The 15,714-nt window shown below is 43.3% G+C and overlaps 1 protein-coding gene across 3 annotated transcripts in view; it reads right to left on the reverse strand.

Annotated features, from left to right (window-relative positions):
- The window catches only part of ESYT3 (extended synaptotagmin 3), a 45,740-nt gene that overhangs the window by 24,187 nt on the left and 5,839 nt on the right, over positions 1-15,714 (reverse strand). Inside the window, exons 2-4 of one of the 3 annotated variants that reach the window (XM_033516233.1) lie at positions 14,415-14,467; positions 1,155-1,196; positions 172-306 (exon numbers count right to left, since the gene is read on the reverse strand). In XM_033516233.1, coding sequence (XP_033372124.1) covers positions 172-306; positions 1,155-1,196; positions 14,415-14,432 — 195 coding nt within the window. In that variant the 5' untranslated portion in view covers positions 14,433-14,467. Of the gene's footprint in view, positions 1-171; positions 307-1,154; positions 1,197-6,970; positions 7,129-14,414; positions 15,025-15,714 lie in introns of those variants that run through there. The other 2 variants (XM_033516234.1, XM_015634307.3) reach the window with 2 other exon arrangements.

Genomic DNA, 15,714 nt, shown 5'->3' on the forward strand with positions numbered 1-15,714 from the left:
AAGAGGGAAGAGATGTGTGTCTTTCCTGTATGATCCTTCCTTCATGGTGAAGATGCTCAAGTCAACATGAGGAGGGAGCAAAGCTATTACAGGGCTGAACATCTCACTCCCCTTGCACCTAAACTTTTCAGAAAAGAGTGAACCACAAGTGTTACAAAAGATTCCCACTACCTTCTCGCCAAAGTGAATCTTGGTAAAGGTGCATGTTTTCAGATGTACACTCTTTGCTCTGATTTTTGGTTCAAGAACTTCTTTAAATGATTTTTCCATGATTGTTCCAAAGTATGGCCAAGCCTGTACAAGGACCTAAAGAACGGCAAAAGCAGGAACACACTGAAGATTCTTTGAGTAAGACACCTTTTGCTGTGAAACAGACACACCCATTACAGAACCCTGGCTATTAATATCTGTACTTTTAAAATACCAAGTCAACTTTGTGCACTTAAGTCATCCTTATGGAAGGATCCATTTCTGTTCAACAGAACTGGAATTTGTTTTGGTAACTGAAGGGTGAGTTTTCAGCACCATAGAGAATGCCTCTAACCACAGGAACCAACAAAGCCCAGGGTTAAATTTCTAAAGTACAATAGTACCTAATTATTCCAAAGTGTAACAATGTTCCCTGGAGTTAGGTTTATTTAGAAAGGATTGAGATGAGCTTTTATATAAAAAAGGAAATTTGCTAAAAAAAAACCCCAAAACACAAAACACAAAAAAGAGCATAGTCATTGGATGTTAATTTGCAAGTTCAGATGTTTTGCTTTGAGAGGTTGACCAGACCTGCTGATGAGAGCATTTGCCTCAGTGCTTTCTGGGAACCTTCCTGCTAAGAGGAGATACCACTAGGTTTGTTAAAATAATAATAACATACATATGTATATGTCCATATATAGACAAACACCTGCTTTTTCTTTTTATTCTCAGATGAAGTGTTGTTGAATTTATCAAACTTGTATAAACCAGGCTCACATTGGCTCTCAACCACTGTGGCAACCCCACACTTTAGTGACTCCATACTTCAGTACAGACACTGATACAATTGAGCTACACTGTAGTAATTTGATAACTTTCTCGGACTTGTCCCACAGACTTTGGATGGGAGGGATGCAGCTCAGAGCAGGTGACCTCCCCAGCTGGAGTTCAGAGCTCCTCACCTTGTTCAGCCACTCCACTCGTTCAACATCAGGGAAGTGAACCTGGATGCAAAGAAAAATAAAGTCAGTGTCACATGCCATCTGTTTGAGCACACTGCAACACATGCAAAAGATAGCATGGAGTGTGGAACAAGTGTTAAGAGTAAGCTGAGATACCTCTGCCTTCATACACACATCCTTTATAATTTACTACCTCGTTGAAAAATTGTAAAATGCAAATAAGCCAGTGAAGAATAGTAAAAGGCAAAAGAACCCACGTGCACTGATGTATCAGCATGCCTCTGGGCACATTTACATGATTAAAGCAAGTGTCACATCCTGTTCATGATGTAAAGCAGCATTAGATTTCTCATCCTTCCTTTTGTCATACCTTGGGAAGCCACGAGAACCTACTTCCCTTTAAACTCATGAGCTGTGCAGGACCTGTTTCCTGTACTCGCTCGCCCTAACCAGGACACCACACTAGAATACAAGAACCTGCTTGGGGAACTCAACTTATTGGTTGTGGCAGCATTTCTCCACTAATATTAACATTGTGCCAATGGCTTCAGGGAAAAGAAGCCCTCTAAGAGTTCAAGCCTATTAGCATACCCTATCATGTGTAACAATCCTGTGTTTTCACCTCTCAGACCTTTTTAAGATGGTTGGGTTAGTAATTAAAATGAAAGAGTCAATTATACATCAGGTTTTCATGTTAGACACACCAAATGCCAGCAAGTGTATATGTCCATTACAAAATCCCACCAGCTCCCTGAAGTGATGACTTGCTTAATCACCATCAGGAAAACTGGGTATGAGACCACTCTCAAGTAACTGATCTCTCAGACCCCAGCAAGAAGCTGTTGAGTGAAGAGTTACAATCACCTTACTACAATCATACATTAAACCTTATGGATGTGGTATTTGCAGCTGGTGTTACAAGCTGGTAGCAGGTTACTGCAGAAGGGAAGGACACTGCAGCTACTTCTCAGAATAGACATTAGAGCACCTGAATACAAAGGGAATCTGACTATCATCTAGTCTGATAATAGTAATTGGGTGGGACAATACCTCCTCTTACAAGAGCTGTGAATTACACTTTTCAGGCAGAGGCTTACTGTTCCTTACAGCTTTCAGAGGTGCTCAGAGATGTTTGGATGGAATGGACAGTAGCCTGTGTTTTTGTACAGCTTCGTATATGGCTGAAGAGCCCATTTTCCTTGCTAAAATAATGCTTCAAATGATCCCATTAAAAAATCTCAAAGTAATATTACCATATTCTTCATAAGAAATTTATTTTGATGCTCTAAATAGCAACTTTTCCATTAAATAAGACAATAGAAGTTCACTGAAATGTCAGCCTGCACAGGTCTATTTGCACAATGAAGCAAGATCTCAGCACCAGAAGGGACAATCAACACAGACAAACCGCTGCTGACATTTTACAGTGGGGCAGATTATGTGAATCAGGGGACCTCCACTTTACCTGCCAGCCTTCCATCTTCCATCTAAAGGTTTTTCACCAAGGCACATAAATCCTGAGTTCTCAGCTCCAGTGTAATTGCCAAGCCCCAACATCCTGCAGCACTTGGGCCACAGCTTGGGATCAGATGTAGAAAAGATAGAGCAGGGATGGAAGCAGAATGGTGAGCTTGTTCTTCAAAACACCTTACAGACAGGAAAGGGATGTGACCCAAAAGAAAGGACGGGACAACAGTTAGGCTACCCCTTCCCAGTGAGAAAGTCACAGCCCATAGGTGTAGGGGAAAAATGTGGACCATTATAAATCATTAAAATTTTTTGGGATTATTCACTAGAGGAAAGGCTCCTAGAGACTTTAAACAGCATAAAGGAGCATCAGGAAAAAGGCAAAAGCCATGAGAATGAGGCCATAGGTAGACCCACCTTAAGAAAAAGTAAAATTGAATTTATTATTTGTGTCACAAATACCTGAACCATGGACGGCTCACAGCAAACCCCCAAAGCAACTGCAATGAATCACACTGCGCTGTGTCACACCCCAGATGCTGTGATAGCAGACATTTGAGGTACATTTCCACCCCACCTGACACCTCCTCGTTCAGGTGTCTGCAACCCAGCTCCTACCCAGGCACTTGGTGCCTCAGTTTCCTCCGACAGATGGAAGGAATGGCACTGCTGGAGCTCAAAGGCTGGGACCAAAGACCACCAGGGGCTCCTGGTCTGACACAACGGGGCTTGCAGAGAACACCACAGAAACTGGCTGATTACACTACTGTGGTGAAAACTAGCTTTCTGCCCTTTATGACAGGCCACCAAACTTCAGTGGGTTCTGAATACCAAAGTTCAGCTCCACTCAATGGTATGAACTAAATGAGCAGTTCTGTGAAGAAGCAGAGCCTGGTATCCAGGTGTTACAACTGCATTATCCACTGTGTAGTAAGACATAAGCTCTGAGCAAATCCTTTCCTACCCACGGAATATCCCCATAACATGCATATTAGCTAGCATGTCACATGGCTAGTTCAGCCCAGAGACACCAAGCTCTCCTCTTAACCCAACCATTTATTCCAAGAATTTAACATATCCTAATATGTTTTGAAAATAAAACCATCTGCAGTTCCATGCTTCTGAACCATGTGTTCTGGATTTCAGACTCAATTCTGATCCTTGCTACTGGCGAGAACCCCACGAGCAAGATCTTGCCCCAAGTTTTTCATCTGTACAGCACAGGCAGGAGGAGCCCAAAACACTTCCTATTAAGCCCAGAACCAGACACCAAGAGGTGCCAAAGTTAATACTAACACAGAGTAAGATTTAATCCTTCAGCCTTGGGCAAGTCCCACTATCAGAATCAGTTTTACCCATCTACAAAAGCAGGCATACTTGTTGCCAAAGTTTAAAGAATGCAGCAAAAATTACTTAGCATTTGAAAAGTGCTTTGAAGATCAAAAACGCTAGGTAAGGAGCAATTACTAGCAAGTAAAGAAAATCTGTAAATTCCACATGACTCCACCTTGCCCTGGAGCAAACCACACGAAGGATCACAACATCAACAAAACCCATGTCTGACACAACAGCACCATTCTGTTCAAATACAACACAGCAATCTATCTATCAGGGTTTGGTTTGGTTTTTTGCTTGTTTGTTTGGTTGTTTTGGGTATTGTTGGGGATTTTGGCGTTTTGTTTGTTTCTTTTTAAAAACCAGGATTTTTTAGCTATTGATACAAGAGGAAAAAAAGAAGTGTAAACAAGGCTTTTGCATGAACAAGGACTTAAAAGGCAACGTTTTAAAAGTGCTGTACTCAACAGTATTGTGCCTGGTAAAAGGAGTTTAACATCAGGAAGAAATGCAGCATACTTGGATTCTGCCATGTGCAGCCTGATAACCAATGGCAAATGCAACATAGAGCAGTCACCAGAGTCCCAGGGGCTGGAATGAAGGTGGAAGCCTGGCTACCTCTGCTCTGAGCAATGCCTGCTTGTACTGAAGTCAGAAGGTCTCAGCTCTCCAAGACATGGATCTGACTGTGCCTGTCACGAGCAGATTTCCAGCCTGGTTTCCTGAGGAAGCACAGCCTGCCCACGTACACTGTCTAGCACAGGAATGCATCTATTCCAAACTCACTGGCTGGTTTCAGCCAAGAAACTGGTGCTGCAAAGCAATCCTGCAAATTCCCCAAAACAGATGGTTGAGTAGATCAGGGAAACCCTCCCAGCATCCCTCCTAAAGGAAAGGCTGCACTCTGTGTATCTCCTAACAACTGATACCAGCACTGAGCAGAACCTGAGCCAATTTAAAAAAGCCACTTCCTAGGGACAACAATTTTTAACCAACAGCACAATCAATTAGGCCCTTAACTTTTCATTGGATGGATGCCCCTCATTTTATTACAGACCACATGAAGAAACAGAGATTTATGAATCCCAAGACACTGCCATCATTCTACACTTTCAGAACCTTTCCTAAGATTACAACACTGTAAATTCAAGCCATGCTCCCCTTGAACTGTATTCCTTACTGCCACCTCTGTATGAGAGAGGAACTCAGCAGACAGTTTTAGAGTTCCCAACTGAAGTCCCATGAACACTGAAAGGCAAAAACAAAAGATAAATAAGACAACTCCACAGAGAATAAACTGAATAGACATCAGGTGAGAATCAGACTCCAAGATGGGCACATGGAAGATTTAGATCAAATAGAGGATGGGGATGGAAGGAAAATTAAAGCTGAGGAGTTAAAAAGCCTCAAGGATGAGTGTAGTGTGGAAGCAAACACACAGCTGATGAGCAAAAGTTACCAACACACGAAAGGAAAGGAAGTGGCAATATAGATAAAACTAAATGACTAAAAAGATAACTAAAACTATAAAACTAAAAGCACACCATGCAGCCCCTTTATCATTAGGTCCTACATCCTGTGTTCCAGGAGTAAGGTCCCAGAATTCACAAGTCACAAATCAGACCTCTGGAAAGGGTCTGACTCCACCATCTCTATGCTGGGCAGTGGGAGATAGAAGTGAGACACCCCTTACACCTTCCCTTCTTCTGAAGGAGGCTGAAAAGCCCCAGCAGTGTCAGACACCAGGTGCTCTGGTCCCTTACCATCTCAGTGGTCTCCCCATTTGCCCAAACCTCTCCTAGGCTGGGGCACAGTGTTCTCCCTGCAGCCTTGTGAAGGTCAAGTACAGGGCAGTCAATAATGGACCACCTGCTCCCACACTAACGAAGCCTAAAACTTTCAACCACAAAACCTAATGGAACTTTTTGAATTTGTGTGCTCTGTGGGAGCAAGCCTGATTTTTCAACAGTGACTAAGAGGCTCGATTTCTGGTTACAATGGTTCAGGGCACTTGAGGATAAAACACAACACTGCTCTCACAGCATCAGGGCAAGAGCTGACACCACCACATTCATTAATGCCCTGAATTGGTTTTTTTTACGCTCTGTCAATACAAACAAGCAGAAACCTCATTCACAGACAGACTTCTGTGCCTGGAGGGAGGGAACGTATGCAGGGAGCTGCATCAGCCCTGGCAGGAGACCCTGGCCTCACTCCTCAGAACTGCCAGCTGCCTTCATTTCCCACAGAATTAAGGAGAGCCAAGTGCTGTAAGCTATATAAAAGTTTACCTATTATAAATGCTTCTATGCAACACTCCTTACAAGAAAAGTATTTCCCTACGAGTTCCTGACAGATTTTTAAATGCTAAGTAAATGATGATAAGAGAAAAAGGACCCAAGCCCCTCATCATCCTTTCCATTAGCCAAAACACAGCTGCCCAATAAATAACACAAGACACAGAATAAAATGTGCAGGCAGAAATTTTAGTTTCTTGAAAACGTAGCGTGACTAGAAACAAATGTGATCAACAAATAGGGGCTGAATTTCCATACCATCCAGAGATGACTCCTTAAAAGTAAGTATTTGGGTTTTTAGCAGGAATAGATTCTATTTATGGATTTTTTGTTTATTTTCAAATGACACAAAAGGGGAGAAAATCTGCTTTCTGGATGAGAAAGTCTAAAATAAGTATCCTCAACAGCAAAATACCTGCAATGCAACAACATATATTAGAAGGGAGGTGTCTCTGGCGATACATCAGTCTATTTTACACACCCACTTACAGCACATCTCCTGGGCTAGAACAACTTCTAGTTTAATCCTCGCTTTTCCTCAGCAAGACTTCAAAATCAAGGACGTTACCGCTCGGCCCGAGGCATCACTGCCAGCCCTTCGGCCGCTCGCTCCGGGACACCCCGTTCTCTGTCCCGCTCCCGCCGCCCGGAATCGCGGGGACCGGCAGCATCCCCGGTGCCGCGGGATGCGGGGCAGAAGCCGCGGTCCGCACTCACCCAGGCCGGCAGGTGCCGGGCGGCCAGGCCCCGGCACACCGCCTCCCGCTCGTCCTCCAGCAGCGCGAAGGCGGCGGCCAGGCGGTCGCGCTTCCCCCGCCGGTTGAGTCCCCAGCAGAGCCACAGCGCCAGCGCCAGCAGCACCCAGCTGCCGCTCAGCCCCAGGTACCCCGCCAGGTACACGGGGCCGAGCCAGAGCAGCGCCCGCGCCGCGGACGAGAGCAGCAGGCGCGGCAGCGCGGAGGGGCGCGGGGCGGCCGCGCGGTGCATGGCCACAGCCCGAGCCAGGCTCGCCACAGCCCGAGCCAGGCTCGCCCCTTGCCGAGTGCGCTCTCCCCGCGCCGCCGCCGCGGCTCCTCCGCCCGCCCGGCCCGGCCCGGCCCCGCCCCGCCGCGCCGCCCTCCCGGCCAGCCCGGTACCCCGGGGCGCTCCGCTCTCCGGCGGCGTGACGGCCGCACTGTGACCCATCGTCACGGCTGGATGTGGAGCGACGTGGGGCACACACCACCTGTTGGTTCTGGACGCTTGCTGCTTTCCTTCTTCTTTGGCACTTTCTTCTCGCCCTCTTTTGGTTTTGATGGGGATGCTGTGGGAGTTTAGATTCTGAAATACCGATAATCATGGAATCACTGAATCATAGAACCATCAAGGTTGGAAGAGACCTTTAAGATCAACAAGTCCAACCATCAATCCAGCACTCTCATCCCTAGACCACAGGGAAAATGTTTTTCTGACATGAAATCTGAATCTCACCTGCCTCAGCTTGAGGCCTTTGTCCTCTAGGCTTCTCACTGCAGCCACAGTAGAAAAGACAGATCCCCACCTCACTATGACCTCCTGTCAGGTTATTGTAGAGAGCGATTAGGTCCCCCCTAAATCTCCTCTAGACTCAGTAAACCCAGCTCCCTTAGCCATTCCTTGTAAGACATGTTTTGAGATGCTTTCCCCTAGCAATATTAATTCTGTATCTTTATATACATGCCTTAATAGACAGGCTGTAATTGTACAGTTCTACACTGTGTTTTCCATTGCAGCTTTCCCTGGATCAGGCAAATGCCACTCTTTGTTCAATGGATAAGTCTGGAACATCAGTGAATAATGCCAGATTTTATTGTGGCCCCTTTTTGATAATGGCTGCACAAGATAACAAATGATAAACCTCCAAGATAAAAACCTCCAAGAAAAAGAAGTTGACCATGACTGGGAGAATTATGTTTGGTCTCTGCTTTACTATGAAATTAGTATTTAATTATGGGTCAGTCAATAAATCAAACAACATCACAAGTGATCCTCATTTGTTTGTTAATCATTGTGCATGACTGCTCTGGGCTAGAAATCAGTTCAGGCATCTGAAAACCCAAATGCCTCACATTAGAGAAACTCATGCATGAGACATCTATTAACAGGTGCTTTTAGAAACAACCCTCCTAATCTTTCCCTACTGTCAAATGAGGATGACTATGCTGTTCTTCCCAGGGATGTTACAAAGATAAATCATTATAAAACAGACTTAAGGAAGTTCTTCAGTACACAGTGGACAGTAAATCTCTAGAACTTGCAAGAGGCTGCAAGGCAGATGGTATCAACAGGTTCAAAAAGGAATTAGGTACAGTCTCAAGGAAAGGGCCCTAACATCACAGACACATCAGCTGTGGAGGCTGGGGGGAAAGGACTGCAGGAAATGCCTGGGCTCATGCCCTCCCTCCCTCCCACTGAACAGCAACACTGGGAGCAAGTGGACCAGTGGGCTGATCCCAGAGAGCATTTCTGCTTGTAAAGCTGTGAAGGAAAGTCCAGAAGCTGACAGAAGCTAAAGTAGTACCTGCTGTCTTGATACCATGTATAAAAAACAGACAGTGATTAGTGTGCAAAATGACATGTATCAGGAGATAAATCTACATGCACAAAACTACCTGGTTTTGTCCTGTGACCAAAGACTGAGGCTCACTTGTTGCTTATTTTTCCCCACTGTCATTTAAAGCTTTGTAAAACATATTCATTAAGTCATTTCAGACATGAGAAGTTTCACACTTAGCCCCACCTTTCAGAAAAACAGAAGCTTCTAAAAGAAGTGGGCTGTTTTACTGATTTGAAAACTTGGAAGGTTGCTTTTGCTACTAGGAGAAGCTATAAAAGGTAGAGTCAGGATTTTCCTCCTTCACATTATTACTCTCACTGAGTTTGAAATATTTATCTCAATCTCAGAGAGCCATGCAGTTTAGAAGCACCAGCAAGTGTCAGTTATTGAGCAGGAAAAACAGTGGGGCTGCAGTGAAATAAATACCGACTAATTTAAAAAATCAAATTTCATAAATAAATAAAACCACAGTTTTTGGTTTCTTATTCTTCACTCAGCTGATCACAACAACGTAGGCTGAGTTTTAAGGACAATAAAAGCACTCCCTCTGTACTTATGACCAGAGCACTTCCAGTCCTGCAACAGAGCTGCTCTTTAGAGGAGATGCTTCCATGATAGCAGAACTCCAAGTTCCTTCCTCCACTGTGCCCTAAGACCCTAAGCTCAGAAACAGCCACACTTTCTGTGGCACTGCTTGTTCCTTTACTACCAACTCCTTACCTTGAGAAGAGAAAGTATCTTTCTGTAATTAAAGGGGATTTAGGAACTTTAAACAATTACACAAGTAATATAAAACGTCACTAAACTTTAGCTCACCCTACTTAAAATTTTAAAAGATGAACAAAAGAATGAGACCAAGATAAATCAATAGCCTTTGAGATAACTGTTAACTCTGTTTATCATGGATAGTCGTTACCCTTTAAAAATAACCTTTAAAATACTAATTGGTTTCTCTGATTTTCTGCCAGAGGAAATACTGAATCACCAATCAAGAAGACAACTTAAGACTTATCAATTTCCTCCTGGGGAGAATATGACCAGGTTGCTTCCAAGCACCAGATATCTGAACCAGTGGAAGCCAACCTTGCAGTTACAGGGGAACTTCACAAGCTGTTTCACCTAATATTTGCAGGACAGTCACTAAGGTAATGACCCAAGGCTATTGTTGTGGCCTGTGACAGACTTCTCTCCTTATTTAACTTGATTAGGCATCACCACTATGCCTATTAACACGATGATAAAGGTGTATCTTGTAGCTGATTATGACACAGAGATTTTACAGAAACTGCAGAGATTTGAAAATGTATTAGTACTAAATTTGCTGTCTCTCAAGCTGGCCACGGTAACTAAGGCAACCCATTTTAAAGGTGGGGAGTTACGAAAAACTGCCGACGCTTTTTATCTACAGGGAACATGCAAAGGAATTAACCTGAAGAATCAACTGAAGTGCATACCAACAAGCTATCAAAGGGTTTACTGAAGATGACTTTCTAATTTAACATTCTTGTGGCTTCAGGGTTTGTGACCACTGTGAAATTCCCCCTTCATGTTAGCAAATGTTAGAGGTGCAGTATGTCTTTTTTCTGTGCCTCCACAGCAAAATATAAAACACTTACGTAAGGCTAAAACCTTACTCCCTGTGTAAACAGAATGACTTCTGTATCAAGACCTGATTAAAGCTATTGCCCCTTTTGGCACTCCCAGTCACTCGGCAAAGTGTTTTTGTTTAGCTTCCTCCAGTTTCATACTCGCCATCCATGCACTCTTCACCACCGCAAGCAGAGCCGAATCCAGACCCTGCCTATCACAGGGCAAAAGCCTTGAATCTACTCCTGCTGTCTGTGCTTAGGCAAATCTGGAGTGCATTTCCCCAGGGAAACCTGGCTGGCTCTGTCCAGAAATTAAATATGAGCTGGGCAACTCAAAATAGTCTGGATTACATTGCTCAGACAGAGATATTATTCTGGCTGGACATTTGTAATTTGATCATGAAAATAATTATGTATATATGTCCTGTTTTGGGAATCATGACATTGTCATAAAAAAATACAAATCTAGGACTAACTGATATTATCTATAAATATGGTCTAGACTAGTAAAGTTAATAGATCTCTTCTCCTGTAAAAAATAATCATAAGTAGAAGACTGCAAGCCCTGGGCTTTCATTGGGAATATGTGCAAAGCCAGTCTGGGAGTACATGACCCTTGCTTTAAGGGCTCTGCTCCACTGCGCTCACCCCTCATACTGTGCCTGGCGTCTGCCTGGCTGATGGCTCCTCATTGCTTTTGTACAGTGGGCAGTAGAGAGGCACTGAAGAGATGGGACTTTTGGCAAGATAACAAAGCCAGTAACAGCAATTTATATCACATATCCACTTGTTCTTTTACAGCAGAGTCATTAATGAAAGGGTTGTGCAGGAGGATGCAGAGTGTCCACCACAGGAGGTAAGAGTGTGGTGTGGCCCATGGCCTTGCTCAGCCTTGCCCCTCCTGCCAGCAAATCCCACACTGCCCTGGCACTGGACAGCAGGGTTAGCAAACACTTAGGAAAGCTGTGCTTTGTATACACACAAATTATGTAACTGCAGAGGTGAGGCATAAGAATGTGAAAGAAAACAAGCACAAGATATGATGGCATCAGAGAGAGAGAAAAAAATAAACTTCCCTTAGAGTAAGGAGGGCATTATCCAGTGCTGCTGGAGGTGGCCTGCAAGTTGGAGATGTCACTTCCCTGACTCTGGGTACCACTCACATTTTACACAAGGCACATGAGCACACCTTGGTGTCTTCCTAGAGCCAGCACTGGCCACAGGCAGCTGGTGCCACCTGCTGAACATTACAACATTTATAATCTGGATTGAGGGAAAATAAATCCCCGCCAGAGAAGTCAAATTGTGCTGAAATTAGACTATATCTTACACATAGAAGAATCAGCAGAGAGCTGCAATGAGCCTGAGACAATTCAGTTTACTTTGTAAAATCTTTGCCAAGTACAACTTCTATTATTGTACTATATATTTCAATCTCAGAAACAAAGCCTGTTAAATCTGCTTGGTTTAAAATTTTGTTATTGTTATAACATAAATTGATTCAATTTTTCTGTTTGAACAATTGTTTCTGCAACAGGATTTGTGAGCACAATATACAATATCTTTGGTCTAAAGTAAATGCAACGCATTTCTTGGTGGATAAAATATTTTATGGATTTTGTTGTCAGTTAGTGAAAGACAAGAAAGAAAACCCTAGGAAAAAAATTGTCTTCCCATCCTTTTAAATCCTTGATTCAGCTGAGTGAAAGAGCTTACTGGTATAAGCTACTGACAGATATTAGGCTATAAAATTTGCCTTTCAAGTGCATGGTGAATTTCCAGAACAATCTTAATAATAATCTACAGCTTAGTCCCTAACCTGTACAATTTAGATCTTGCTATGTTTCAAGTGTTTAAAGGATTTGACTGAGCTCACATAAATATCTTAGAGGAATTTGAGTGCTCAGCCTTCATGAAACACATTGAAAGTGTATCATGTTTAGCTGGCACTTTCCACTTGAAGTGCAACAAAACAAAGGTGTTTCTCAATAAACTGGACCTTATGGCTCTTCACAAGCAAGAGAAGAAAAGAAGTTGTAGCAAGGTGGGTCTTTGTCTCTTATAATAAGTGACAAGATGAAAGGACAGTTTGTGTTAGGGGAACTTTAAATTGTATTTTAGGAAAATTTTCTTCACTGAAAGGGTTCTCAAGCACTGGAACAATCTGCCCAGGAAAGTGGCTGAGTCACCATCCCTGGAGGGTTTAAAAGATGTGTACACTTGGCACTTTGGGACATGCTTAGTGGTGGGCTCAGCAACACTGGGTTACTGATTGGACTTGATGATCCTAGAGGTCTTTTCCAATCAAAATGATTTTATGATTCTATGCTTTACCTGATAACAGCATCCCTCTTCCACTGGTGTTTTTTACAGTAAGGCTTTGAAGAAGTAATGGATACATTATCTGCTAATTTCTCTCTCCAGATTGAAAGGAGAGAGGTGAAACCTAACACCTTCTGCTCCTCTCTGTCTTCTGCAGGATTCAGACATAACAGCACTTTTAAAGTGCACTGAAAGTTCAGATTTGCCAGAGTCTCCATGTCTATGGTCTGTACTTGACTCAGCAAGGGACACAGATCACATTCAGAGTAACAACACGGGCAGTGCATGTGAAACTGTGAGGAATGCTGTTCCCAGTTTTGCCTGCTCAACATCCCTTCATTGTATTGAATTCTGACACAGGAACATCCTGGCTACCATCTCCCACTTGGAGTGTGGGCTGCCAAGAACAGCCTAGGTATGGTTTGCAATGGCACACCAGGCTGGCACAGGGCTGGGAATCCACTCAAAAGCCTCTTTCCTTGAGCCAGCTTATTGCAGAGGAGCAATGACAGCATCTTGCTGCTCTGTGAGGCTGTACCTCCCAGCTCCTGCTGAGTTTCTGCTCAGTGAGTTTAGCCTTTTCAGCTGACTATGCCAAACTGCATGGTGTAGTTACAAAGTCCTCCACAGCACTGGGCACAACTAAAAGAGTATCTTGGACCTCTTTTTATAAAGAGCTTTTCCCTCTGCACCAGCTCCAGCTCATTGCTTGCAACTACCAGCCCACATAGAGAGCAGACCAGCAGCAGAGGCAATATTCATCCAGAGGTTATTTTTAAAATCTTGCAAAGTTTCAAAAACCTCCCAAAAATTCCTTCTTTTTGGGAAAGTCCTGATCCACATCCCAGATGCTATCTCTTCAGCAGTGAGCATGCTGAACTACAAGGCCTCCAGGGTCTTGTACAGCTCTTCCTATGATCTTTTAGTGGCCTCTGCTGGCCAGGACTGAGATCCCCGGCATCTGTTTAAGTGTCAGTCCCGAATCCAGCTAAGATTTACATAGATATTTTATTGGTGACAGCAGCAGAGCCAACATCACCAGGATTGTATTAATCATCAGCAGAAAGTTCTCACTGGAGACCACTGTTCCACTATAGCTGCTTGTTTTAGACTTGAAATATTTATGGGAAAAAAAACCTTGATGGGCGCAAATGAAAATCAATGAAGACAAACTGGATATTACTGCTGCCTTTGGATTTAAACTGAGTCATCTGTTAAACCTTCAGCTTTATGTGGTGTTGAAGGAATAGCCCAAAAGAATGCAGACTGGGAGTGTGCATATCTGGGAGTGATCTACTTTTCCAAGAACATCATATTTATGGTAAAGGTGTGGACAGAAGTGCCCTCAAAGATATGGAAAATATCATTCTGCTTACTCAGCACTTCAGCTGAGAGATCTTGCAAAACAAACAAACAAACAAACAAACAGCATGTCTGCTGTTTTCTGAATATCAGAAAAAACAGAGCTGCTTTCCTGATGCTCTCCCTTAGGGAAAACTCAGTTTTCCAACCTCTATTTTACCTTCCTAGAGAGTATAAACTCACTGCAGCTAGAAGAATATAAAGCTACCATTATAAACAGGCATTTTCCTCTTTGTTTCTCTGTGGGAGTTTGGTGGTCTTTCACTGAAGGATTTATCTTTGAGGTATCATAACTCCAGGTTCTTTCACTTACCTTCCAACCAGTTTCCATTCTCTTACAGGCTTGACTCCACCAGTTGGAAAAGCCTGTTGATACAGAAAAGGTTAATTATTTTGTTAAAAAATAATTACAATAAAAGCCCCTCCCCTTCTGTTCAAGAGCATTCCTGCAAAATTTGGGTTTCATGTACTATAAATAAAACCCCATAAAGTCATGATTGATTTCAAGCTGGAAACACAACAGTAGCACTAATCCTTTTCTCTGCATCTTTCCTTCTTCCTGGAAATTAGCTTAGAAAAACCTTTTTTTTTTTTTTTTCCAAGTTCCTGCATTTGTTTCTAATTTGTTACAACAAAATCTTTTGTTCAGAGGAGCACTGGACTTAATTGTCTCCTTCAAAACTGTTCAGCTTTTTCAGCAGTAGTGTGTGATTTTGATTGGCTTTTTTCAATAACGTTTTTTCCTACTGGGAATTCAAGTCAGACCAAAGTGCATAAAATACATCCACTGGAGGGCAGGCCTGAATCTGGCAAAATGTGCTGAAAAGGCCTAGAAGGAAAGATACCAAAGTAACATTTTTCTGAATGAAAGCTGTCATGAATCAATCAGGACTAGAGAGCGAAGAACAAAGAGATAGTCTTTTTTCTGAATGGATTCATGACTACAAATTTATATCATATAAAACAGGCTCCAGTAAGAGTTCATATCTAATAAGAAGGGCCCTAGATGAAGCTTAGGACATTGATTAAAATGAAAATAAACCTAAATAGACAATTATTAGCTGAAGTCAGCAAATCCCAGGAGGATCTATCCATGTGGTGCTGATCAGGCAGCACCAATCACTGGAGCTGAATTCCAGGCCTGAACTTGGCCCATAGGTTCCCTGTGTTCCCACTGCAGTTCTACCCTCCAGCAGAACTTGTGATCTGAGCCCTCTGGGGTGAAAGGTGCCTCCTGGGAGGACCTTTCCATGCTGTGCAGGCAATCCAGAGGCACATGGGATGTGCACAGGCAGAAGCAGTGTCTGGCTCCATCTCATGCTCACAGCCAGACCAGCCCCTGGGCATGCTCAGGGAGGAACTGCTCTGGGTGGCACCTGATGTCCACTCTCTGGATTTGCAATCTGTGCACTCTTTACTGCCAGGTCCCCTACTTCCATGGAGGTGGCCCTGCCTCAGAGTTAATTACATGTGACTGGACCAAGAACTTCATGCCGTACTTGTTTCTAGCAAGAACTCAGTTTTGCTCAGCAGTTTGAGATGTTAAGCCTTTGACACTCCAAACAGAATTTTTGACTTTGAGTACTATCAAAATCATAACAAAAGGAAAGGGT

The sequence above is a fragment of the Parus major genome, chromosome 7, assembly GCF_001522545.3.
Source record: "Parus major isolate Abel chromosome 7, Parus_major1.1, whole genome shotgun sequence".
Classification (NCBI taxonomy): domain Eukaryota; kingdom Metazoa; phylum Chordata; class Aves; order Passeriformes; family Paridae; genus Parus; species Parus major.